The sequence below is a fragment of the Lytechinus pictus genome, chromosome 1 (genome assembly GCF_037042905.1).
Source record: "Lytechinus pictus isolate F3 Inbred chromosome 1, Lp3.0, whole genome shotgun sequence".
NCBI lineage: Eukaryota > Metazoa > Echinodermata > Echinoidea > Temnopleuroida > Toxopneustidae > Lytechinus > Lytechinus pictus.
The window spans coordinates 33639842-33665438 of record NC_087245.1 but is presented as its reverse complement, the minus strand read 5'-3'; the positions used below and the strand labels follow the sequence as shown (position 1 = coordinate 33665438).

General features: G+C 35.7%; 1 protein-coding gene across 2 annotated transcripts; it reads right to left on the bottom strand.

Annotated features, from left to right (window-relative positions):
• Positions 1-82: 82 nt before the first annotated feature.
• Positions 83-10979, bottom strand: LOC129261270 (deleted in malignant brain tumors 1 protein-like). 2 transcript variants are annotated; one of them, XM_054899330.2, is made up of 8 exons: positions 10556-10979; positions 9745-10056; positions 8451-8762; positions 7814-8125; positions 7177-7488; positions 6540-6851; positions 2195-2513; positions 83-1363 (listed from the first exon to the last, which is right to left on the bottom strand). In XM_054899330.2, the coding sequence occupies exons 1-7, from the start codon at positions 10872-10874 to the stop codon at positions 2200-2202; spliced, it is 2193 nt and encodes a 730-aa protein (XP_054755305.2). In that variant the 5' UTR covers positions 10875-10979; the 3' UTR covers positions 83-1363; positions 2195-2199. The 2 variants fall into 2 exon arrangements, with proteins under 2 accessions (XP_054755305.2, XP_054755328.2); XM_054899353.2 differs by having other exon boundaries at positions 6540-6845; positions 10556-10895.
• Positions 10980-25597: the final 14618 nt, after the last annotated feature.

Here is a 25597-nt window from a genome sequence, read left to right as displayed (position 1 = left end):
TTATCCATCACACAAGAAACAGATGAGACAACGACAACAAATACGATCATAAAGAAAAAAAATATATATAGACAAAAAAATATGTAATGCAGACAGATTTTATTCCCAAAGATACCATAAGGTCATATAAAAATTCGTTCCCGTTCATAAGACATACTCCACTTAGCAATTATTTTATTATTCAACTCTATATAAGATACCACACAAACACTCGCGGTAAACAAAAAAGTAACACCGAATTTACAGAAGAAAGAAAATATAATTATGATATTTTTACCAACAACTTTTGCGAATTATTAAGTCAAGAACTCAAGATTTTACGATGACCTTAACTGAACAATGTCAGACCAAAGAAAAAAAAAATGCCTACAATTTGGACGTCATAATTGCACATCTCCATGAAATAAAATGACAAAGAATGATATATCTAAGCTTTCGAAATGAATAATAATTTGATCTCATAGCATTAAGACAAATATTAAGATTCGGAAATTTATATATCAGGACCCCGTAACATAGCGAATCGCTTAATGAAATGGCATATCAAGATCCTCGTTGCATTATGACTAACTGACGACAATTAATCAAAATTGTTCTTTCAAATTAGCGATTAATTACTAAACTTTGTGCCCAGGTCCACCTTGATTCATTGATTTTTTAATTCGTTAGTTATTTCATCTGAGTAATATTTCACTCAATTATTTCTATACACATTTACCGTCAATAGCTCCTTGAATATAACGTTAACGATTATTGATTTGTACATGGAAAGATGAACATTATGTAAATGATTAACGATAAAACTTTAAACCTAATAAAACAGACATTTTTCATTCTATCATTTGCGTCACGTGATGATTATGGAAAGGCAAAGTACTTGGTCATAAATGTGTATATATTTCATTGTGGTTGTTACGTAATGATTAATATTTATTGATTGATTTATCAAATCATTATCTAACTTACTTGGGGCATCATAACAATGATAACCTCCATAGTTTTTCATTACAAGGATCTACGGTGCTTGTTAATTATGCCATAAGATTCGAACCTATAGGTTAAATGACCATGCATCAAATGTATACATGGCCAGCTTAGGGTTTAGTTGTAGGGGCCTATACAAGATGCAATCAAATCAAAATAAGCCTAACTGTAAATCTGCAGCAAACCGTGCACCAAAGATTTAAAAACCTGTAAATATGAAGCGTATGTTTTACTGTATGCCCTAGTTCATGCGGAAGAGAACAAATATAAAGAAACATTCTAGAATTTTAAAATTGATAAAATCTAGGCACCAATTTTGAAGATTTCAAACAAATCTGGTTTGAGTTCAATAGACACAAGATCTTCCAGCATCAATCATCTGCAATATCAAGAAAGAAAAAAAAAAGATTTTATGAACATGGATGTTTCAGACACCTTGGGTAATGCGTACAATTTCATATACGAAGAATATTTACGTAATATTAAATCAAATGAAATCGCGTACATAAGAAACTTATGACATTTTAAAATTTCGCTAGTTTCATAAAACATTAAAATGCACATGCTGGTCGGTATGCAAATGAGGAGACTGATGGCATGATCCATTCACTATTTATTTTCATTGTCAAGTGAAACAATGATTAATTCCTCCCTGAACATGTGAAGTTAGCATTGCTGAATACTGTTTGGATCAGTATAATTGGTCCATATTGTAAAATCTGGAAAAAATGAAATGTTGTCTAATTTAAACAATAAAAAAAGAAATAGTGAGTGAGGGACATCACAGACTAACTAAACGAAACTTTAAAATGTCAGAACTTTCTTATTTTACATCTGGTTTTGATGAAATTCTCAGCATTCTGCTAGTTTGATTTTTCTCTATTTATTCAAATCAACATTTTTCTGGGGTGGACTTGACCTTTAACAACTGGCGTATATGATATATACAGATAGGGGAATTGGGTCTGTGGACTCCCTTAACTGTTCACGAACAAGAAAAAGTAAAGAAGAAAAAGAAAGCAAATGAAATGAAAAGGGGTGAAATATGTATCATTCTTTGAATATTATGCCAAAGAACTAGCACAAAATTATGATTTTTTTTGTCATAACGGTAAGTTTTTTTATCGCAGCGTTTTAGAAATGGGATCCCACATGCCATGCCTGTGCCCTTAAAAATGTTTGGTTCATTATATACGTCACTGGCATTTACCTTCCTTACGAACACATCACTCCCGCATCTTCAGCATGGGAACAATTGTGATATCCGATAGCATTGCTCTGGCAGTCAAAGAGGTCGGTATCAGTGGAGGTACATTGTACATTATCAAGAAGTATCTCCCCAGTTCCTTCTCCGAATCCTGCAATTCCTACTACCGCGATTCCTGATGTGTATCCAAGACTTTGACAGACAACGGTCGCATCAGTATCATCCCATAAGTCGTCACAAACAGTCCCCCAGACCCCGTCATAGAAAACCTCGACTCTTCCCTCGCCGGAACAGGAACCATCAACCAGACGTACTTCGGTTCCTGCCAGGATTATGAATTATGCATGAACAAAACAAAATAAGTCAACGATAATGATGGCGACGATGTTGAGGATGACGAAATGACAACTAAAATGAAAATGATTATAATAATAATAACAATGCTAATAATAATCATAGCTATAATCTATACTGCGCTAAATCCACCCTGTATATACACTGTAAAAAATGAAGTGCTAATTTAGCACTTGCAGTGCTTGTATAGTGACTGCACTACCAGTGCTGATTTTCTAGTTCAAATTTAAACTAGAAAATCAGCACTCGAAGTGCAGTCACTATACAAGCACTTTAAGTGCTAAATTAGCACTTCATTTTTTACAGTGTAGAGTGTCAAATCGCGATGAAAAAAGGAAGAGAGACGGGGTGATAGATAAAAGGAAGTATACATTATGCAATGAAAAATTAAAGAACTTGAAGAGTAATCAACAATTTAGAGTAGGAAGAAATTTCTTGGCATTTTTAGGTCACGCTTATCCATGATATTGACAAATCGTATACCAATCGAAAGCTAAAATAATAAACACATCGATGCAAGCTTGGTGCATTTTCACCGCTTACAGGCTGAGTACTTCGAAAATAGGCTTTATTATTGCTCTTCACCGACCTTGACGTCATGTGTTAAAAGCGTTCTGATTCCATAGGATTGTACATAGAAAAACGAGGTGATTTTCACTGTTTTTCAGAATACGCATTTTATTTTCTTCACTATCACACAAAGAGACATCATAAATTTCTTTTCCAGCAAGCTTGAATTGAAGAAATTTACAGCTTTGCACTAATTTGTACCATACTTCCTTTCCTCTTTATTTGGTGTAGCTGTCCAATTTTATCTGCATTTAGATTATACGCAACAAACTCTTCCTGACAAAGCGATTTAGACCCAATAAGAGCCTAACAGAGAAAAGACCAAACACCCAATGAATAGAAGTGCAGGCTTCGAGCACTGAATAATGGTCAGTGCCATTTTCTTCTAAAATAAAAATAAAAAACGAATTCTTAATCTGGAGATTATGTATATAAACTTTTTCTACGTTCAATCCTCCTGATACAGTGACGTCACGTAATTCAAGCCGTTAATGATCCCGATAATATAAAAGCCAATTGTCTTAAGCCGTAATTTGATTTTTTTTTTCTCTCAAGCAAGCAGGCAAAAAACTCAGTTGTGAAGCGATGAATAAAACCTACAATGTTGCTCTATGTAGTTCATTATATTTCCCATTGTTTAATTTTACTTTCAGCTCCAGATGAGAGACAGAGTAAGAAAGAGAGGAGAGACAGAGTATAATATGTCAACCGAAGTGCATTCTCTATCAGGGTTGGCACGTTTGAATGGTGTGTTTTAAAACGTATTTTAAAATACGTTTTAAGACGTATTCTAAAGCGCGTTTTAAAACATTCGTTTTTTTAAACGTGTTTTTAAAACACCGCACAGGCTTGTTCGTTGTAAATTTGCATGGATGTGATTTTAGATGAATTTTTTAAATACTTTTTAAATATACTTTTAAGTGGTGTATTATTTTCTTCTAACTAACTGAAACTCTTTCTCAACAACACTCCCTTTTCTCCCCTTTCTCCTACCCTCTTTATTCTCCCCTTCTCCATTGCTTCGTCATGTTCCTTTCCTCCGTGTTCAATAGCGCACATCAATCCATAAGAATATTCTCATTTTAACAAGCATATCTGAATGTTCTGCTTACTTTGGGGACAGGGAAAGAAACACTATTAAAAATCAGCTCAAAATACATGTAATAGTAGTATGAATATATTTTAGAAAATGAGGCACAGGAAATACTATTTTTTTGCATGATAAATCGAGTGCGTAGCTTTAGGACCTCTTCTACATCGGGCGGCGAAATCAAGAGGTGTTCGGAAAACACGGCGGGATTTTCGTATTAGTGAGTTTTGCAATATTTTATTCTTGGTTAATGATCTGAAGAATGTTTGCCACAAATTAGTGAAAGATAATTTGTTGAAATATAAATTTGGGATAGTTTTTATTGTTTGAAAACAAAGTGCGTAGCTTTAGGTCCCCCCATTATACTTGAATTAAATGGAAGTGTTGCACAAAGCATCATAATATTTTACAAATAGACTCTGTAAAACTGACATCGTACTCTTGAGGTACACATGAAAGCAGGTGAAACTTTGCACTTCGTAAAGATGAAGAAAAGTACTTTAAACAGTACAACATAATCAGCTAGCAGACCTTAACCCTAACAATACCAGGGTACCTTAATGGGCCCCTAAAAATTTTCTGTGGTAAATCCATATAACACGACATTATATCGCTCAAGACTATATTTGGGATGCATGCATGGATATGCGGTCATGATATTACACAAGTGCATGACAGACCCTGAATTGCTCAAAAACTTGTAAAAACTTGTATTTGTATCATTATTTTGTACTTTTTGTTAATGATTGGAAAATTGTTGACAATAATTCCGTTGAACAATAATAAAACATAAAAAGTACAGAAAAAATACGTACATAAAAAAATATTTAAAAAGTTAAAAAAACATTTACATAACATTTTTTTTTAACTGATTTTTTTTCTAATATGCATTTGATCAGATCAAAGGCTTTATTTATAGATTCAAACCTAACTTTCTATTTCATGCACTAAAATTTGCGTAATTAATTCAAATGAAATAAAGCATGTTGATTTAATAAAATCAAGCTTTAAGACCCCATGGATTATGTCATTTTCTACCATTGTGCAAATTCTCCTCCCCCCCCCCCCTAGATTTACCAATTACCCCGGGACTACATTTACATGTATGAGGATTGAACTTTTAGAATGTCAACATACTTTGGTGTGTTTTTATGTATGCAATTTCCGTGATTTAGTAATTTTGGGGAAATATTAACTGTTCTATTGGAAGTTCAGTAAAAAAAAAAATTGTAGTCATCTCTTAATTGCTCCAAAAATGTATCAAACACACCAAGAGATTAAATCATACTCTATAGTTTAATTGACTTACAGAAAATTGCATATATGGGGGAAATACGTTTAGTTAAACGATTTAAACCGTTTAAAAACAGTCTTTAAAAGTTTTATTCGGGGTTTTTTTCTATAATTTTTTTTTATTACATCCCTGTACTGTATTAACCAGAGGAAAATCATCATACAGGGCCAGTGTGAGAAAAGGCCCGCATAGAACTACCATGCCTTCTTTAGATTTGGGAACGACGTATGGCGAACGAGAACTGGACGAAAGTAAGGACCTAACAGGAGTGTATTTTTTAATAAGATAAATATTGTATTTTGAAACAGAACCGTTAATCGCATGAAATACAATATGAGTAGTATTACGATTATATCCAGTCACTTAATGAACTATAACAACAACAATAATTAATGATTAGGCCTATAGGGGCATGATGATGACAATACAACATATTTATTACTTATTTATTTATCTATCTATTAATTATTATTAACCACCTAACTACAAAATAATGCAGTACATTTTTTTCAACTACTGTTTACGCCTCTGCTTGCCGACTGAAGACGGTTTGTCAAACCGTCAAGTTTTGGGGTAGTCCTTTTGAGGACCAATCGTGTATCTAGTAAAGATTTACCATGAAGCATACTGCACATTAATATAATACATTATAAATACATATGTATACATTATAATTGCCACTGTATATGAGATGTGTGTGTGAGTGGGGGTGGGTTGAGGGGGTGTGTGTGTCCAAAATGTTAAATAGGCGTTGTATGTATACGTGTACCTTTTAAATCTTATCTAAATCGGTGATGCATGATAGAATTCATACATCTGGAGCTTGGCTTTATATAAGGCTGAGCCTTCATGCCACTCCTTATACTTTCATTTCTGTCCGAGTAAAAGTTTATTCTTCATTGTCTTTGATCAATTGCTTACTTTCAATGTCACAATGATTTGTATATTATATCTTGTCTATGATATTGGGTCTTAAAAATGTTTGATTTTAATGAAAGTAATAAATAAATGAATTAATTTGAAATTAATTCAAGAAATACCTGTTGGTGAACAAGTTACTCCCGCATCTTCATAGTGTCCACAGTTATGAACGCCGATTCCATTATTAGAACATTCCAGAAGAGAAGTTTCATCTCCATCACAAGATACATCATCTAGCAGGATATCACCAGAACCTTGTCCGAAGTGAGCGTTAGAGCGTGCTGTTCCAGACCCAAAGCCGAGACTTTGACAGACAACTGTAGCATCTGTATCATCCCACGAATCATCACACACAGTACCCCATCCTCCGTTGGCGTAGACCTCAACTCTTCCTTCGTTTGAGGCACTTCCATCAACCAGTCGCACTAGTTCTAAATGAAAAAGGTACCAAATAAAGCACGCTAGCGCATCAAGGGTTCAGAGTCACACTTAACCTCCATCTTGTAAATATCTCTAATGTGTTGTTTTTTGTGAGAATAGATTGCCACTTTCTCTTTCAATAAAAAATAATTTTCATTTAATGATGAAATTACGCGATGTATTGTGTCCCTACGTAATAGCAATATAATGAGGTATGTGCAAAGGCGTTTTACATAAATAGATATGCATTATATCGAAATTTCAAATTAGTTTACATAAAGTATCAGCAGCTTATTTTCATCAACTTCAAAGTATGTGAAACAATTCTGGAAATACCTGCTAATGAACAAGTGACTCCCGCATCCTCGGCATGTACACAGTTATTAATGCCGATTCCAGAATTAGAACATTCCAGAAGAGAAGTTTCATCTCCATCACAAGATACATCATCGAGCAGGATATCACCTGAGCCTTCTCCGAAGTAAGCGTTAGAGTGTGCTGTTCCAGACCCAAAGCCGAGACTTTGACAAACAACTGTAGCATCTGTATCATCCCACGAATCATCACACACAGTACCCCATCCTCCGTCGGCGTAGACCTCAACTCTTCCTTCGTTTGAGGCACTTCCATCAACCAGTCGCACTAGTTCTAAATGAAAAAGGTACCAAATAAAGCACGCTAGCGCATTAAGGGTTCAGAGTCACACTTAACCTCCATCTTGTAAATATCTCTAATGTGTTGTTTTTTGTGAGAATAGATTGCCACTTTCTCTTTCAATAAAAAATAATTTTCATTTAATGATGAAATTACGCGATGTATTGTGTCCCTACGTAATAGCAATATAATGAGGTATGTGCAAAGGCGTTTTACATAAATAGATATGCATTAAATCAAAATTTCAAATTAGTTTACATAAAGTATCAGCAGCTTATTTTCATCAACTTCAAAGTATGTGAAACAATTCTGGAAATACCTGCTAATGAACAAGTGACTCCCGCATCCTCAGCGTGTCTACAGTTATGAACGCCGATTCCAGAATTAGAACATTCCAGAAGAGAAGTTTCATCTCCATCACAAGATACATCATCGAGCAGGATATCACCTGAGCCTTCTCCGAAGTGAGCGTTAGAGTGTGCTGTTCCAGACCCAAAGCCGAGACTTTGACAGACAACTGTAGCATCTGTATCACCCCACGAATCATCACACACAGTACCCCATCCTCCGTTGGCGTAGACCTCAACTCTTCCTTCGTTTGAGGCACTTCCATCAACCAGTCGCACTAGTTCTAAATGAAAAAGGTACCAAATAAAGCACGCTAGCGCATCAAGGGTTCAGAGTCACACTTAACCTCCATCTTGTAAATATCTCTAATGTGTTGTTTTTTGTGAGAATAGATTGCCACTTTCTCTTTCAATACAAAGTAATTTTCATTTAATGATGAAATTACGCAATGTATTGTGTCCCTTCGTAATAGCAATATAATGAGGTATGTGCAAAGGCGTTTTACATAAATAGATATGCATTATATCGAAATTTCACATTAGTTTACATAACGTATCAGCAGCTTATTTTCATCAACTTCAAAGTATGTGAAACAATTCTGGAAATACCTGTTGGTGAACAAGTTACTCCCGCATCCTCAGCGTGTCCACAGTTATGAACGCCGATTCCATTATTAGAACATACGAGAAGAGAAGATTCACTTCCAGTACATGATACATCATCGAGCAGGATATCACCAGAACCTTGTCCGAAGTGAGCGTTAGAGTGTGCTGTTCCAGACTCAAAGCCGAGACTTTGACAGACAACTGTAGCATCCGTATCATCCCACGAATCATCACACACAGTACCCCATCCTCCGTTGGCGTAGACCTCAACTCTTCCTTCGTTTGAGGCACTTCCATCAACCAGTCGTACTAATTCTAAGTGAAAGAGGCACCAAGTAAAGAACGGCATTGCATCAAGGGTTCAGGAGCACATTTATCCTCCATCTTTTACATATCCCCAATATGTTTTTTTTTTCTTATGGGAATACATAGCCACTTTCTCTTTAATACAATACCCATGTCATTTCTAGCAAGACAGTGATTGAATTGCTGATAATCGTTTTAACAAAAAGGGCGTCACACGGGGGAGGGGGGCAATTGGACACGTCACACAAAAACATAGAGTATGGAACACAATAAGCCATGCGCATCCCCCAAAATGGATGTCTTGCATTTAGATTGATTCATTTACTGACATCGGCTATACATCCAGATAGTAATTTTCTTACATGTCAAATAATACTTAAAGCTCAATTGTTCGTGTCGTGTAAGAACCTAGTATGAGAAGTCTCATGCACTTCGCGCTTGCATTATCTATTAAGTGAGATATACAAACTGTTTTATGGCTGACTACAAAATAAAATAAGTTCACGCTTCGCGCTCGCATTATTTGACTTGTGAGACACGTATCTTCGTGATGAATTCCTAGAAACAGATTTCGAAACATTTCATTTTTTATAATTACCATCATACGCTTTCCATAGTAGCCTATATCACACCGATTACAATCATTAAACATTAAAATACATAATAACATAAGAATTCGTTTTACAAAAGGAATAAAATGGAAATGTCTGATTGAAAAATACGTATGTAATGTTGTTGTTCTATTCTTTTATGCGTTAACAGTAGACGTAAGTATTTCCCCCAAAAAATAACACTTACATAGCGGCCTCATTGTTTTATTAGAAGAGCTCTCTTTTCATGTTTACAAAAGTGAGTTAAGTGTCCAATTAGTTTATAACAGTACATTGGAGATTATTTTGGGCACATCATTATAGCTAATCAGTTAATTGCATAAACTATCAACTTATTTTATCAACTTCAGTCAAAGTATGGGAAATAATTCTGGAAATACCTGTTGGTGAACAAGTTACTCCCGCATCTTCATAGTGTCCACAGTTATGAACGCCGATTCCATTATTAGAACATTCCAGAAGAGAAGATTCACTTCCAGTACATGATACATCATCTAGCAGGATATCACCAGAACCTTGTCCGAAGTGAGCGTTAGAGTGTGCTGTTCCAGACTCAAAGCCGAGACTTTGACAAACAACTGTAGCATCTGTATCATCCCACGAATCATCACACACAGTACCCCATCCTTCGTTGGCGTAGACCTCAACTCTTCCTTCGTTTGAGGCACTTCCATCGACCAGTCGTACTAATTCTAAATGAAAGAGGCACACATTAAAGAACGACATTGCATCAAGGGTCCAGGGGCTCATTTATCATCCATCTTCTAAATATCCCCTAAATGCTTTTTTTTTAGGGAATGCATTGCCACTTTCTCTTTTATATAATACCCTTGTCATTTCCAGCTAGTGATTTAATTAGTGACAATCGTTTCAACAAATAGGGCGTCACACGGGGGAGGGGGGCAATTGGACAGAACACAACAAGCCATGCGCATCCCCCAAAACGGATGTCTTGCATTTAGATTGATTTATTTATTGACAATTAGGACCAATAATTGATTTTCCTAGATGTAAAACATTACTACCCCCCCCCCCCCCTTCGGATCATGTACGATGAGTTAGTTTATAACAGTACATTGGGGATTATTTTGGACATATCATAATGGCTAATCAGTAATTGATTGAATAAACTATCATCATCTTAATTTTTATCAACTTCGATCAAAGTATGTGAAACAATTCTGGAAATACCTGCTAATGAACAAGTGACTCCCGCATCCTCAGAGTGTCCACAGTTATGAACGCCGATTCCAAAATTAGAACATTCCAGAAGAGAAGTTTCATCTCCATCACAAGATACATCATCGAGCAGGATATCACCTGAACCTTCTCCGAAGAGAGCGTTAGAGTGTGCTGTTCCAGACCCAAAGCCGAGACTTTGACAAACAACTGTAGCATCTGTATCATCCCACGAATCATCACACACAGTACCCCATCCTCCGTCGGCGTAGACCTCAACTCTTCCTTCGTTTGAAGCACTTCCATCAACAAGTCGCACTAAATGAAACATTGAACAAAATGGGTAGGTAATCGGTGCAAAAATACAAATACGAACTGTTCATAACATGGTACAAGAATAATAAAAAAATGGCTGACGGGTAGGCCTATTTTACGCACTGCTTCACATAATAGCAGGGTGATCTGAAACCTTAGCTTCCCAATTATAACAACAGTTTCGAGGTGACAAACATTACCATGAATATGTTTAGCAACCACATTCCACCGTGTTATTTAAACTTCCTTTTCCATATCTTGACATCTGAAGCATTTGTTTTACACTGACCCAATCAATGGATTTAACCAGCCATAGTAACACTAAGAAGCACGTTTAACAAAGCAACTACAGTGTAAAATCATGATAATACCGAAGTCAATAACTGGTTGTAATATTGCACTGAAAATGCATTGAAAATAATCAGTATGAAACTTTGCAATATACATGGATGTCCCCTATGCACAACTATGTTTAAATGCAGTCTCAGTGGGTACAATGACACATGACATACAGCTAACGATGGAAGAACAATAAAAATGTTCACCTGAAGTCGGGTGACACGTGAAACGTAAGTAGGCGACGTGACGCCGGCTATTTAGGTATAGACACACTATTGCAGGCCTAAGACCATGTGTAAAAGGGGATATAATGGTCTCGAGGGGGCTTCCAATATTTTTTTTTCATTATTTATTTATTTATCTATTTATTCATTTGGTCGTTTCTGCATGTCATGAAAATGTACAAAATGTGACCATTACAAAAGTAAATACATTAAATTTTACATAAAAAGATGTATGATTATGATCATTTACATAAATGATTATACGAAAGTGACAGACACGCAGTGGTATGAGAGTTTAAGCAGATGCTTGAGCCGTTGTCACTGATTAATATTATTGTTGCAAGCGTGAAGCAGTATTGCCAGTTGGGGATTTCTATCCCCACGTTTAGAACAATTTTGAGATTTTTAGAATCCTTTTGGGGATTTACATAAATTTTGGGATATTTGTCAATTTTCGGGGATTTTTTTTAAAGATTTTGGTGAAAAACAGTGAAATTCGCTTTTTTCAGTAATATAACGCTAACAAATTAAGATTATAGAGATATGCAGCGCTTAGAAACATTTGTATTAAGCGCTATATAAATGTTGCACCTTATTATTATAATAAGTATAACGTATCTCTACGTATACGATCTACTGTAGATAGTTAATGCATATAGTGTACTTCAGCGCATGTCTTACGCAATTCAGCCGATGAATTTAGTATTAAAACTGAACTTAGTCATGTTAGTTGTACAATATAATGGTAGTGTTGCCAAGCGACATCGATTGCATCGAAACCTTAAAAAAAAAATCTTTGGGATATGGGGTTCAATTTAGGGATTTTTCAAATGCCTTTTGAGGATTTCCTTCAGCTTGGCAACCTGGCAACACCTGCGTGAAGGCGGCGTCAGAACCGGCTTCAAACTCCTGACGCATATATCAGAGGTCTAAGGATAAAGACAAACGCTTCAGTGAGCATCACTTCCTTTTATAAAGTTTGTAAAATATGACTTACGCAAAAAAAAACAAAGAATTATAATGCAAGGGAATGCAAATCATTATGAAGAGCAATTGCATTTATTTTAAAAGATTGATTTGAAGAAATGTTTTCCTTTTTATTAAAGCATTGATCCTTACTTTACAAATTCGCTCAAGCCCCATTGCACCCCACCCCCTCCCTCACACCTAGACCATCAATCAAAAAGCATATGTTCTACATGTACCCTGAACTACGAAATGAAAAAGGACTTATTTCTTGTTATATTCCGCATACTAAGAATCTTTCCATGGGATTGGTCAGAAGTAGGTCACGTGTTAAAGGGTAGTTCCCCCATCATTTATCACTCGCCGTGATGGAACTTTCGTGTTTCGCTGATCTTTTGCAGCCCATAGGGTTATGAGTTAAATTTATTACGCGCGAAATGAAGAGGTCATTGCTACTCGATTTTTTTGGCCCATCTTACTTTATAAAGCTCATACAACGATTCTTGTAATTTGGTTGGTTGAAAGCCATTCAATATTTGATTCATTTTGTTTTGCATGAAAATTCTATTTTCCACCGCACGGCGACTGTGCATTTTTTATATTTCAATTGAACGGTGAGCTCTCTTCCTCAGTGTGTACCATTGGGCATGTGTATGTACATTTTGCGTGTGTGTGCGTGTGTGTGAGAGGGTTTATGTATGTGTGTATGGAGGTATGTATGAAGGTGCCGTGGTCGAGTGGTCTAAGGCGCCTGGCTATACATGGAAAGTCCGGGGTTCGATCCCCGGCCGCGGCACATATGCCCGTGAGCAAGGCATTTAATCCACAATGCTCTTTTATCTTTCAAATAAATGGAAATGCTATATGCATTATTGGTAACTAGAGGGCAGCAACACTTTGTAGTATTGCTTTTAGGAAGGTCCACTCGATACGCGCATACAATTGATGTACGCGCACAATTTGGTAGGCACGCCAACGAAACTACGAACCGACATAATACACTCAGTGATTACCAACGAACGTAGAGGGCAGCAACACACAAGCGTGTTGCTATAAGGAAGGTCAACTCGATACGCGCATGCAGCTGAGCTGCGCGCGTATTTTATTGTTCATGCCAACGAAATCAAATGCCGATCCAATACAACAACAAATTAGTAGCGATCAAAAAACGAATATGAAAGAATATGACTACAACAATATCAAAGATAACTTAAAAAATATGTTGAGGAATATACATACATATAAAAACATACTTTGATATTTAAAACTTTACAAATATAAGTTTCAGGAAACTAAAATCATTACCAAATCGGTGATTGTTGTTATCAGCGATTTCACCAGACGGCTGTATTAGGTGATTTGCGTCGAGACGATTTTGTGACCACTCGCAAAGCATTTCGGGATTGAATATAACCACCTTATTTTCTCTGAGCTCTTCGCAGAACCCATCATCACAGTGCAGCTGCAGCGCAGCGCGCAGCCAATGCAATGCATCCGATGCATGGGTTGTTTTTTCGCCGTCCATGCCATGGTCTCGGACTCAGAGTTGAAATTTAGACCCGGATTTCGGGGATACAGCGCCTTTATTTCAGATTTATAGACTTAAAAGTCAAATGACATTTAAAATTTGAAATCTAACCTTGAACAATCATCGTTGATAAACATCAGCCCTGAAGCCATTACACTTCAAATCAGGCCAGGCAAATTAGACGTCATTGTCTAAGTTGCTAGATCTATGACGAGTCGCCTGAAGCCCCAGCGCATCATCAACGTCACTAGCTAGCTGCGCGACCGGCCCAGACTCGGCGCACCCAGGCCAGAAAAATGACCTCGATTATTACGGTGGTTGTCTATGCATTTATTAGTGGTGCAGCGAAATTCAGCAGAAGAAAATAAAAGATATGAGGTATCCTCGTCACAGGCTTAATATTCCAAAATGAGGAAAAATGTCAAAATCATGATTATTTAAGCTAAATATTTTCTTTAAAAATAAAAGTAATATTTTAAATATTTATACCCAGAATAACCGATCTAATAATTGTTCATTAAAAAATATTTGAAATTAACAAATGAAACAAAATCAACTCGACAAATTTCCCAAAACCCCACCTTAATTTTTAAAGTGGTCACAAAATTCGAGCGGAGTTGACCTTCCTTAGAGCAACACGCTTGTGTGTTGCTGCCCTCTACGTTCGTTGGTGATTACTATACAAATAGAGATAAACTAAAAGATTATGACAACGCTAGATTCAAATAATAGAAAAAATATATACTAAAAATAGAATAATAATGTACCTCTTTTTTTAAAAAAAAATATAGAAATATGATATACACATGATGCATGTCTTCATTCGTCCATTATGCGACCTATCCACTCTCATTGCTTCGTTCAACCCATTGCATTCAGCCTAACGGCTTCACGCAATGGATCGAACAGAGCCTCAAAGGCAACTCGAGTCATATAGATCGCATAATGAACTCATGTACATGCATCGTGTGTATATTATGACACCTAGATAAATCCTTATCATTTGATTGGTTGTTTGATAACAATCACTCCGCCCATTTTACAATGACGTCATCAACTGTGCAATTTTGGATCCATTTATCGTGCAATTTTGAATCCATACAACTTTTTTTGTCATTGCACGGGCGCACCGAGACAGCGCAGCAGGCACCACAAACCACTCGTTTTTTATTGCATATTGTATGTACGTGATAATCAGCAGACCGAGGTCGCACTGCATGACCATATTTTGCATCGAAATTCATGAATTTCATATGAAAGAGAATCCGTTTGTAGGTGTCATATAAACCAAATACTGAACGTCCTTTCCATTCGGTGAAAGATGAAATGAATGATCCATTCAACGAGGCTAAGCCTCGTTGAATGGATCATTCATCTTTCACCTCATGAAGTATTCTATCCATTGCACTCATAAACATTCATTATTTGTATACCATGCATCACCTGCAATGGCGATCGTGCAAGATCGAGATGCGCGCGTGCAGTGTACGCGCTAGCCATATACCGATGCAAGTTAATCGCGTTTACACGTTATGAGAAAGCCGATGCTGCATCGAGCCGATTCAAAAGCCGATTTAGTGTAAACACGGTAATAATAGATAATTAACAACAGCATTAAACTTTGCGCAAATTAAAAGTGCATTGCATGCCCCTTGGTTGTTTTGTTGTGACGGTAAAATTCCTTCGTGAGGTCACAGTAAATCTTCTTGGAGCAAGATCTCGGATGATTGCGCACATTTTACAGAGGCGCTGGCATTAAATAAGATACTTCTGGATAGATTTTTTTCAAAGCCTACCTTGATTTTTATTTTAATCGAAATTCTTATTATAGAAATGTACTGATATCGGTTTCTTCGTTTTCTAGCGATTTCCGATAAGGAATATAAAGCATATAATCGCTTCTTGATTTCGGGTGACGAGGCAAACTATATCACTTGCTCGGCAAGCTGGATCTACTCGTTATCTCTCTTCAGCTTCGCTTCGGAAAGATAGCTACATCCAGCTTGCCTCGTAAGTGATAGTTTGTCCATCACCTTTACCAACTTCACCAACGGGGATTATTTGTTTATTATTACTTAAATAAATGCTTGGGAACGCGTGTAGAAGCAATTGTGAAATTGGGTATGAAATGAAGAAAAAAAAACTTATCAAGTGTCAAGACGTAACAAGAATTAGTTAAAGGTGTCTGAAATAAGGAAATTAGCCAATAGCTGAAATAGCTTCACCATACTGTCAAAATTTGAAATTGCGTAATAATATTATAAAATATAGGATTTTGACACTATTTTCCCCCCGGACAACTTGGAAGTTTCATATAGAGACTGCAAAGCGTGCACATTTAATGTTTGATTGAACCCCGAACTTAAACGACTTTTTCCCCATATTTTTGAGGTTCTCACTGAATACCAAAATATGGGTTTATTCCGTCAAATTTTCGAGCAAGAACGAGTGCGTGTAATTGTCCATAGACATCGGTTTATTTAGTCAGTAAGGGACGCAACATTAGATATCCATTGGGCTGGCATTTCTTAGAAAAAAAACTTGACTTGCTATTAGAGCAACAACAAAAATGACTCACCATCTGAGTAAAAAAAAAACTTGGTCCACTGACAAATCATCTGATAGGTGTAGAAAAAAAACTTGTCTCAGTGGAATAATGGGAAAAATTACTCGAAGAACAAAATAAATAATGTATCAACCCAATCTTCCAGCCCCCTCCCCCTGGGTATCTAATGGTGCGCCCCTAAAGGGCCTTTAAGTCTAAACTAGTCAAACTCTCGGCACATATTCGCATAAAAAACTATCAGCGCTTCTCGCTAGCATAGGGGGAAGAGGTCTTGGCTGCAATTATAACGAGGTGAGTTCGAGTCCCAAGCAAGGTAAGCAACATTTAAGAATCCATAGAAAGTTATCTTTTGTTATTTTTGGAGGGGGTACATAATAGAACTCTTTCCCTAATTTGCAACTTTCAGAGAGGTGCAAATGTGCACCTTTCCAAAAAAAGGTACAAAGTTGTACTTTAAACGTGCGCCCAGTGTGACATCTGGGGCCCGTAACACAAAGCTTAGCAATGATCGTAGAACATTTTTCTACGATTGATTCCATTGGCTACAATGTACAATCAATCGTAGAAATCAAGCGTACGATTAATCGCTAACCTTTGTGTTACGGGACCCTGGTCTGCAAAGGTGGAAAGTTGAACCTATTTTTCTAAGTGTGTTATTTATGCCCATTACTCAAACAAATATTGTTTGAACTATTTAAAAAATTGTTTAAAGTTTTAAAAAAAATGTTTTAAAGGTTTGAATAACTTGACATGCTTAAACAACTTGCTATTTTTTACTGTGTATTGTTGATGTCACACAAAAAAACTTTTTTTCCGAAATTCAACAAGCAATTTATTTGGAAAAAATAATAATAAATCAGACTCGGAGCTCCGAGCTAATCGACAGTGACAGTGATGATTTGCATTGATGATTACAAAATTAAGATCCTGTACGTATTTAAAATTCAACCAAAACCATATTTTTTTTTATAAAAGTAGCAAAATAAAGTGGGCTATGGGTGAAGGATTAACGGAATTCAAATTTAAGAGAGTTTTATCTTAAAGATTTGAATATTTGTGACGTCAAATGCGAGCAGTAGTTTTAACAAAAAGCGATCCATTTGTGTAATGTTTCGTAATATTTTCTCTTAAACAATCAATCATGAAAACGATGTGTCAGATGATACAATGAATGCCCAATTCAAACCATTCTTTATTTTCTGTAAATGAAGAGTTCAAATATTCCAAAAGGGGCTAAATCAACTTTTGACCAAAATTTATTTTTGATATAAATATATGTATCTTAGACGTGGGAATCAAATTTACCATATCGCATTTGAATTATTTTGGAAGTTTGGTAAAAATTGATTGCAAATTTGAGTTTTATTCCAAAAGGAGCTAAATCCAAAACAGTTTGATTCCAAAAGGAGCTAAATCCACTACATGATTATTTAAACTTGATTAATTATGCAATAATTCTTTAAGGTATAATGTGGATACAATTTCACACCATCACTGCAAATTTGATGAAATTATAAACAGAATTTTACTGTTTATGAATATTTCAGGATTAAGCTCCTTTTGCAATTAGATATTGAAAAGTCACATTCCTTAGAAAAGTTGATTTTTTTTTTCCAATGGATAACATCAGAAAATATGTGATATGCACTCTGCTACCCATGTTCATGTGGTTCGTGTTCAATTTTCAATATCAAAGATCAAGTCCAACCCAGAAAAATGTTTATTTGAATGAATAAAGCAAAATCAAACAAGCTTAACGCTGAAAATTTCATAAAAATCAGATGTAAAATAAGAAAGTTATGACATTTTAAACTTTCCCTAATTTTTCACAAAATAGTTATATGAACAACTCAGGGAAATGCAAATAAGACAGTCAATGATGTCCATCATTCACTATTTTCCATGTTTTTTTTTATTGTTTTAATTATAAAATATTTCAATTTGTACAGATTTGACAATAAGGACCAAATTGACTGCACCACATAATGGTAATTACACATGTTCAGGGGGGGGGGAGGATATATATTTGTTTCTCACAATGAGAATATTGAAATATTTCGTATTTCACACAATGAAATACAAAAAAGGTGAGCGGATGACGTCATCAGCCCTATCATTTGCATACCAACCAGGATGTGCATATCACTGTTTTGTAAAATTAAGTGAAACTGTTGTTACTTTCTTATTTTTCATCCGATTTTGATGAAATTTACAGTGATATGATTGTTTGATTTTTCTCTTTTTATTCAAATTAATTCTTGGTGGGGTGGACATGTCCTTTAAACATGTTTAAATTGATAAAAAAATTTGCAATATACTATGGTTTTGTTCCAAAAGGAGCTAAATCGATGAAAAATATTATACAAAAAAAAAATCTAAAAAATCATTATGAATGCTAGATTTGTGAAAACATGATTTAATTAATATAGGATGATAGCACTATCATATATATCAAAATGAACCAACAGTGGATAAGGGAAAAGTGGTGAATTAAAAAAAAAAACTTGATTTACAGAAAAATGTCTAGTGGATTTATCTCCATTTGGAATAAAACTCTTCAAATAAAAATGCACTTTACTGAAATTATTTCACATGAGTGGGGGTGTCTCACCTTTGACAGACTTTTGCTATAAATTTAACCAATATATATATATATATATATATATATATATATATATATATATATATATATATATATGTATATATATATATATATATATATTTACAGGGGCGGATCCAGCCTACGCCAATAGGGGGCCCGGAATACTTTTTTTTATCCACATTTTCCCCGATCTGCAGCTCGAAGTTAATTTTTGTTTTTTGAAAGGGTAGACCTAATAGTCACTTTTAAGCTTTATTCTTTAAAATTTCAATAGTGCGAGCGCGAAGCGCGAGCTACTTTTTATTTCATGTATTTTGTCCTAGATTTGAACATTCTGGGCAATGTTTGTGATCCTAAAAGAGATGTGTATCAAACTAAATAATTACTGCGAGCGCGAAGCGAGAGCATAAGCTTTTAATATACGTTTTGATATGATAAAAAAATAATCTGTTATTGGCTGCTTTTGACATTTCTACCTAAAGAATGGTAATTCTAAGCATTTTTTTGTAATCGTGAAAATGATAAGTATATAACTAAACAACTGATGCGAGCGCTAAGCGCAAGCGGAAAAATTCGAGATTTACATCTAAAAATGGGACACTCTATTCACGTTTTGTAAATCATAAAAAATGAGTAATTGGATATCTTTCAACGTATGCGAGCGTAAAGGCCCCCTCACACCTAACCGAATTGCCTGAAATATGCCTTGCGATGACTGGCGAAAGGCTTTTAAAAAAAAAATCGTTTACGATGGTAACTGATAGTAAATCATATTTACCCTTCGTGTTTGGGTTTCGTAAACCTTCTGAAATAACAGCTGCAATTGTTCAAATTCGCGCGGAAGTTTTTTTTTTTTGAAATTTCCCGACTAATTGAAAAATCGTTGGTCATCTGTTTGAATTCGCATTGCTTATTTAGTCTGCGGTTATCGTTCGTGTGTTTTTTTTTACCGTGTTTACATGTGATCAGCTTTTTGTTCTGAACCAAAAGCCACGTGTAAACAATGTAATTATCGCGCATAGTCCCTCATCGCGCTTTTGCCAAAGTGGACCGATCTCGAAAGAACACGATGGCACAAACGTACATGAGCGCCCGATCTATTCCCTCGTCTTTGTTTCTAATCGCACGCCATATCAAACCATTGCTCACTGTTCGTTCGTCTTATTGGGTTATATCAACCCTTCGCTCGCCTTCGGCTGCAATTTACTCAAAGAGGTAAACATAAAAATCGATATCCTTCGCATGTCATGTCATATTTATCCTTCACTTACCGTTCGTTGATAAAATTTGACAATAGTTACTGATCGCATGATTTGACGGAAATTTTATTTGAATTTGTTGAATTCGCGTGCATTTTGTGCATTTTCCCATTCGTCACCCTTCGCCCGCCTACATTCGGTCAGGTGTGAGGGGGCTTTAAAGCGCGAGCAGAAAAATTTTGATAACGATTTAAATAGAGAACAAGCTGCGTACCTGAAATAAACATGCGCGGGCGTGTTTTAGATTTCAACCTAGAATCTTGGCATTCTAAATGCCTTTTTTATCATGAAAATCAATAAAGCTCATTTAATATTCTGATTTAAAAAGGGATAAACTTAAGCTCTGTATTTCAAGCACTTTGTAGGAAAATTGTGAGATGGATATGGATCACAGTTTAAATAGAGCTGATATGTTTTATTACTATTTTGACATAGGACCGGGACATTCTAAGAATATTATGACATCATATGAAAACGATGACTATCTTCCTACTATTTCTCTTCCTAAGCGCAAGATGAAATTCGTCAATATTCCATTCTGAAAAAGGGACAATTTGATTATCAAATTACTATCTTATTCATTAATCTAATAAGCCTATCGAGAACGCGAAATCTGTTAATATTATGGCCTGAAAACTGGACATTTAAAGCACTTTTGTAATAATGAATAAAAAGCATGAGTTTCAACAATCAATGCGAGCGCAAATCGCGAGACAAAATTTTTGATAAACTGTCATAAAATTGGGATTTCAAGTAGTTTGTTACAGGATTAATATTGAGACATACATAACTCACCGATCGAAATGCGAAAGTGCAGCGCTAGCTGATTATGTTTTGACAATCCGTCCTGAATAGGGATATTTTGAGAACTTTATGAAATACAGGAAAATAACATAATAGGTACCTGACAAATCAAATTTTTACAGAGCACGTTTTAACATTGAATTTGTTCATCAAACAAAATAACGAAAGTTCGATTTTCGAGCTGATATATGTTTTGTATATTGACTTCAATATTTTATATTTTAAGCTGTAAATCACATAAAAGGCAATGCGAGCGCGAAGCGCTAGCAAAAATTTTAAGTAGTGACATTTTTTCTTCCAATTCTTCCCCTCATCTTATTTTATTCACTCGTCTTTATGCTCCCATATTTATCCCTTTTTTCTCCTATCTTTTCCCTTCTTCTTCTTTCTTTCTCACTTTTTTCTTTCTTTTTTTAGCTCCGCCAATAGGAGGGGGGCGGGCCCCTCGGCCCCCTTGGAGCATATATATACATATATATATATATATATATATATATATATTGCTTTGATAAAACCAATATCTACAGCAGGCGAACTTCCCCTTCAATTATCAGCTTTCGAAGATGAAGCTACATGTAGTACACTCCCGGCCCCACGCGCCTCGATCCATCCGTCTCAAATACATGAGTGTTAATCAAAAGACACAGTGAATTAATATCAATTTACTTACCATCACCTTCAGTCTGGGCTCTGGCTGATGCTGCCAAAAAGCACAGGACTAGATAAGCTGCAAACATCATTTTGATGTGGAGATGACACCACAGGTTGAGACTGAAGAGAAGACCTTTGTAGTTGACAGTAGCTTATTCGTAGGCCAAGTAGTGCTCCGCCAAACCTCTCTCGATGAATGCCAACTATGACAACCTCACGAGCCGAACGCGTCATTTTATCTTCTTAGCGGGTCTTCCAAAAAACCGTAAGATCCAGACTCTCGCAAAACACTTGCCTCTTGCGATCAAGATTAAGAGCTACCAGCATGCTTGTGCGGATATGGCAGAAGTGAAATGAAATCATGTTTCGAGGACGTAAGGGCGTCCCGGAGGTGTAAAACACTTGAAATTGATATAAGTATCTGCAAGGTGAGCCAGGGTCTGGAGTGTTAAAAAAAAAAAATAATAATAATTAAACTTTTTACTAACATGATTTGACTACGAAACGGTTATTTGACTACCCTTGTACCAGGACCATTTATCCAGTACTGGGAGTGTCAATTCAACGCAAAACGGTCAAGTGGTTACAAGCTACCGACATTTAATCAAAAGGCTACTGGTTCCATTTCCGATACAATTCAAATTATTGTTACGACTTGCTATATTTCATAACACAGAAGTATTCTTTTGATCACTCCTCGTAGTTTAAATATCGAAACATAATCCCCCGATTGTGAATATGTTTGGTTTTGTGAACGCTATTCATACTTCGATATTTTATGCTATCGAGAAAATGCATTACAAGTTTCAGTTTAAGAAGAGAAGTCGCATAGTAGATCATTCAACCGATGATCGCCAAGCATTTGAATTAAATTCCGACCAATTAAATGATTCAAGAGGTAGTCAGAGGGAAAAGAGGTAAAAGAAAAAAAACAATACAAGGCATGGGAAGGGTACGAGCAAGAAATAAATGATTTAAATGCGATTCACTTTCGTCCCACAATGTAAGAGGGAAAAGAAAAGGGTTACTATTTTATTTTGGTCGAAAATAGAAAAATCTAAGGCGCATTGTTAGAAGAGACTGGAATATTACCACTTTTGTAGCATTCATTGTAGAATTGTTTCAATTTAAGTGAGAAAGAATACCCAAATAGTGATGCCATTTACTCATCCGATGACGGAAGGATTTTAATAACAGATACTAAAATAAATGTTACAAAAGTATTTACATATACATTTGACTATGCTTCTGCCGAGAAAAAGGATAAAAGATAATTTTTGTGCGATTGTGATTTGATATGATTGTAAGTGCATACGTGTTAATTATGGAAGGTGAATTTAACTGTGGAAACCACCCAATTGTGGACTTGTTTATGCTAACTCTCGCGGGAACTCGGCAGTACAGCGTTTTGCGGGTTAAAACGCAAAGCTGGTATAAAACCAATTACCTAGGAATCATTTTACGTCTAGGTTTATCATTCATATTGGGTGACCTTATAGACGACAGCTCTTACTCTCGGGCCTTTTCATCAAAGTAGAGACAATGGCAGAGTGTGGATTCGAACTCACGCAACCTTGCTATTATGAGTCCAATGCTCTAACCACTGGACCGCACGACCCGTGTATTCCATGCAATAAAACACTGCCGGTACATCAGAAACCAAAGGGCTGCATGCAAGCTTATGATGGTTGATGTGTATGGGGGGTTATCAAAAGTCATGCAATCGAGAATAAATTTCTGGCTCGTTTAAGATGAGTTTATTGATTACACGTTTACTAAACAGGTCTTCACGTCCAGATCATTGTAGGTTTTCCTGTCCGATTTTATCAGATGTGCATTTAATTTATTGTATTCACATTCTAACGATTGTTTCTTTTTCAACTCTCTGCACACATGATTCATTTTCATTTATTTATCATTCAATTCCGTTTCGTATAATTCGTTTTTCAAAATAAATAAAGAGAACAAGTGGTTCAAATTGATGACCAAAAGTTGTCATTCTGGACCTTTTGCATTTACTACGGGGAAACTCTCTACAACGCACCAATTCCTTTGGAAGTGCAAGTGAAATCACAATGGAGAGCTGAAAGGGTTTTGTCGAAAGTTGGTTGACCGGGACAGCATCGGAATCTCTTAACTCTGGACAACGATATATTTGCAATTGTTCGTACTGTGCAAATTTTCGGATAATCTGCTTTCCATTGTGATTTGAATTGCATTTTCAACGAAATCGATGCGTTGTAGATTTTCCCCGTAGTAAGAGCGAAAACTCCCTATTAATTCCTTGCTCACGGAACGGTTATTCAATTTCAGTCTAAAGACCGTTTTCAATTCATCCATAGGCACACACATTTGCAATTAAACGTCCAAATTCAGAAGAAAAAAAATTAAGTTTATTTTCTTATCACGTCCTGTTTTTTTTTAACTCACATTATCTTCAATTTCAAAAGAGGGGCCTGTTGCACCCACAAATGTAATAACGCCCACAAATGTAATAACACGTTACCCACAAATGTAATAACACTTTACCACAAATGTAATAATGCACTTTACCCACAAATGTAATAATTTTTGATAGCCCACAAATGTACTAATGACTTTACCCACAAATGTAATAAATTTGAAGGGATTTTTGGCGAATCCGTTCTAAACTAAAATCCTATATTAATGCGTTCATATAGCACAAAAGTGCAAAGTCTTTTTTCCAGACCTGGTTGTTTCAAAAATTATAATATAAGTCCAAAGTAATTTTTTCAAGACCCGGTTATTTCAAAAATTATAATATAAGTCCAAACTAAGATACCATAATGATATTCCAGTTGAATAAAAATGAAAATCGAGCTTAGTCTTTTCTCCAAACCCTGTTATTCCAAAATTATAAATATCAAGAAAGTCTCAGACTAATTAACAAGAAATGGTCTCATCAACTACACATATATACAGATGGATCAAAAGCACCCAATACAGGTGCTTCTGCGGCTTCATTCTTCGTACCCACATGGTCTTACCACCAATCAAAAAGACTGAATTATAATACTTAAGTTTTCCGGGCTGAGTTGGCTACAATAGTACTTGCTTTAGAGTGGTTAGAAAATATTAATGTTTATGTAGGAACAGTTATCTTAAGTGACACACAAAGTGCGCTGTTAGCTATACAAAATATGAAAAACATATAATTTGTAATTGAAATACTAACTTTAACTACTAAGCTTCAATACCAGGGTAAAGAAATCTTTCTAGAATGGATACCAAGCCATTGTGGTATAAGTGGAAACGAAACAGCAGATTTTCATGCAAAAGTAGCTTTAACGAAGAGAATCGAAATTCAAAATAGTTTAGGTTCCGATGAAGCAAAAACATTGATAACAAAAAAATATACACAGGAATGGCAAAACAGGTGGAAGTATTCCATTTGTAATATGAGACAGATACAACCACAAGTGAATCTTTCTTTATACGAATGCCACCTGAACAGATTTGCCGAAAGTCTACTACATAAACTTCGTTTCGGAATAATAGGTCTTAACTTTGATCTTTTCCGATTAAAACTACATCCCACTAGTTTTTGTGATTCCTGCAAAATATTGGAAACTGTTGACCATTTTCTCGTGAAATGCCCACGTTATATCATTCAAAGAGCTATGCTGCTCGCTGAAACAAATTTGACGGAACCTCTAGAGATTCCCTCCCTGCTAAAAAGCATAGACATCGACAAACAAAAATCACTCGTACGTTTCGTCCTTAGAACGAAACGAATATATAACAAACAGTAATACATATATCTTCTCCTCAGAACAGTT

Excerpts from the sequence above, each read along its gene's own strand:
- LOC129261270 (XM_054899330.2), bottom strand. The coding sequence starts at position 10,874 with ATGTTTCATTTAGTGCGACTTGTTGATGGAAGTGCTTCAAACGAAGGA. Across the intron at positions 10,057-10,555 it reads AGTCACTTGTTCATTAGCAG|AATTAGTACGACTGGTCGAT; the intron begins GTATTTCCAGAA and ends TCTTTCATTTAG. Across the intron at positions 7,489-7,813 it reads AGTCACTTGTTCATTAGCAG|AACTAGTGCGACTGGTTGAT; the intron begins GTATTTCCAGAA and ends TTTTTCATTTAG.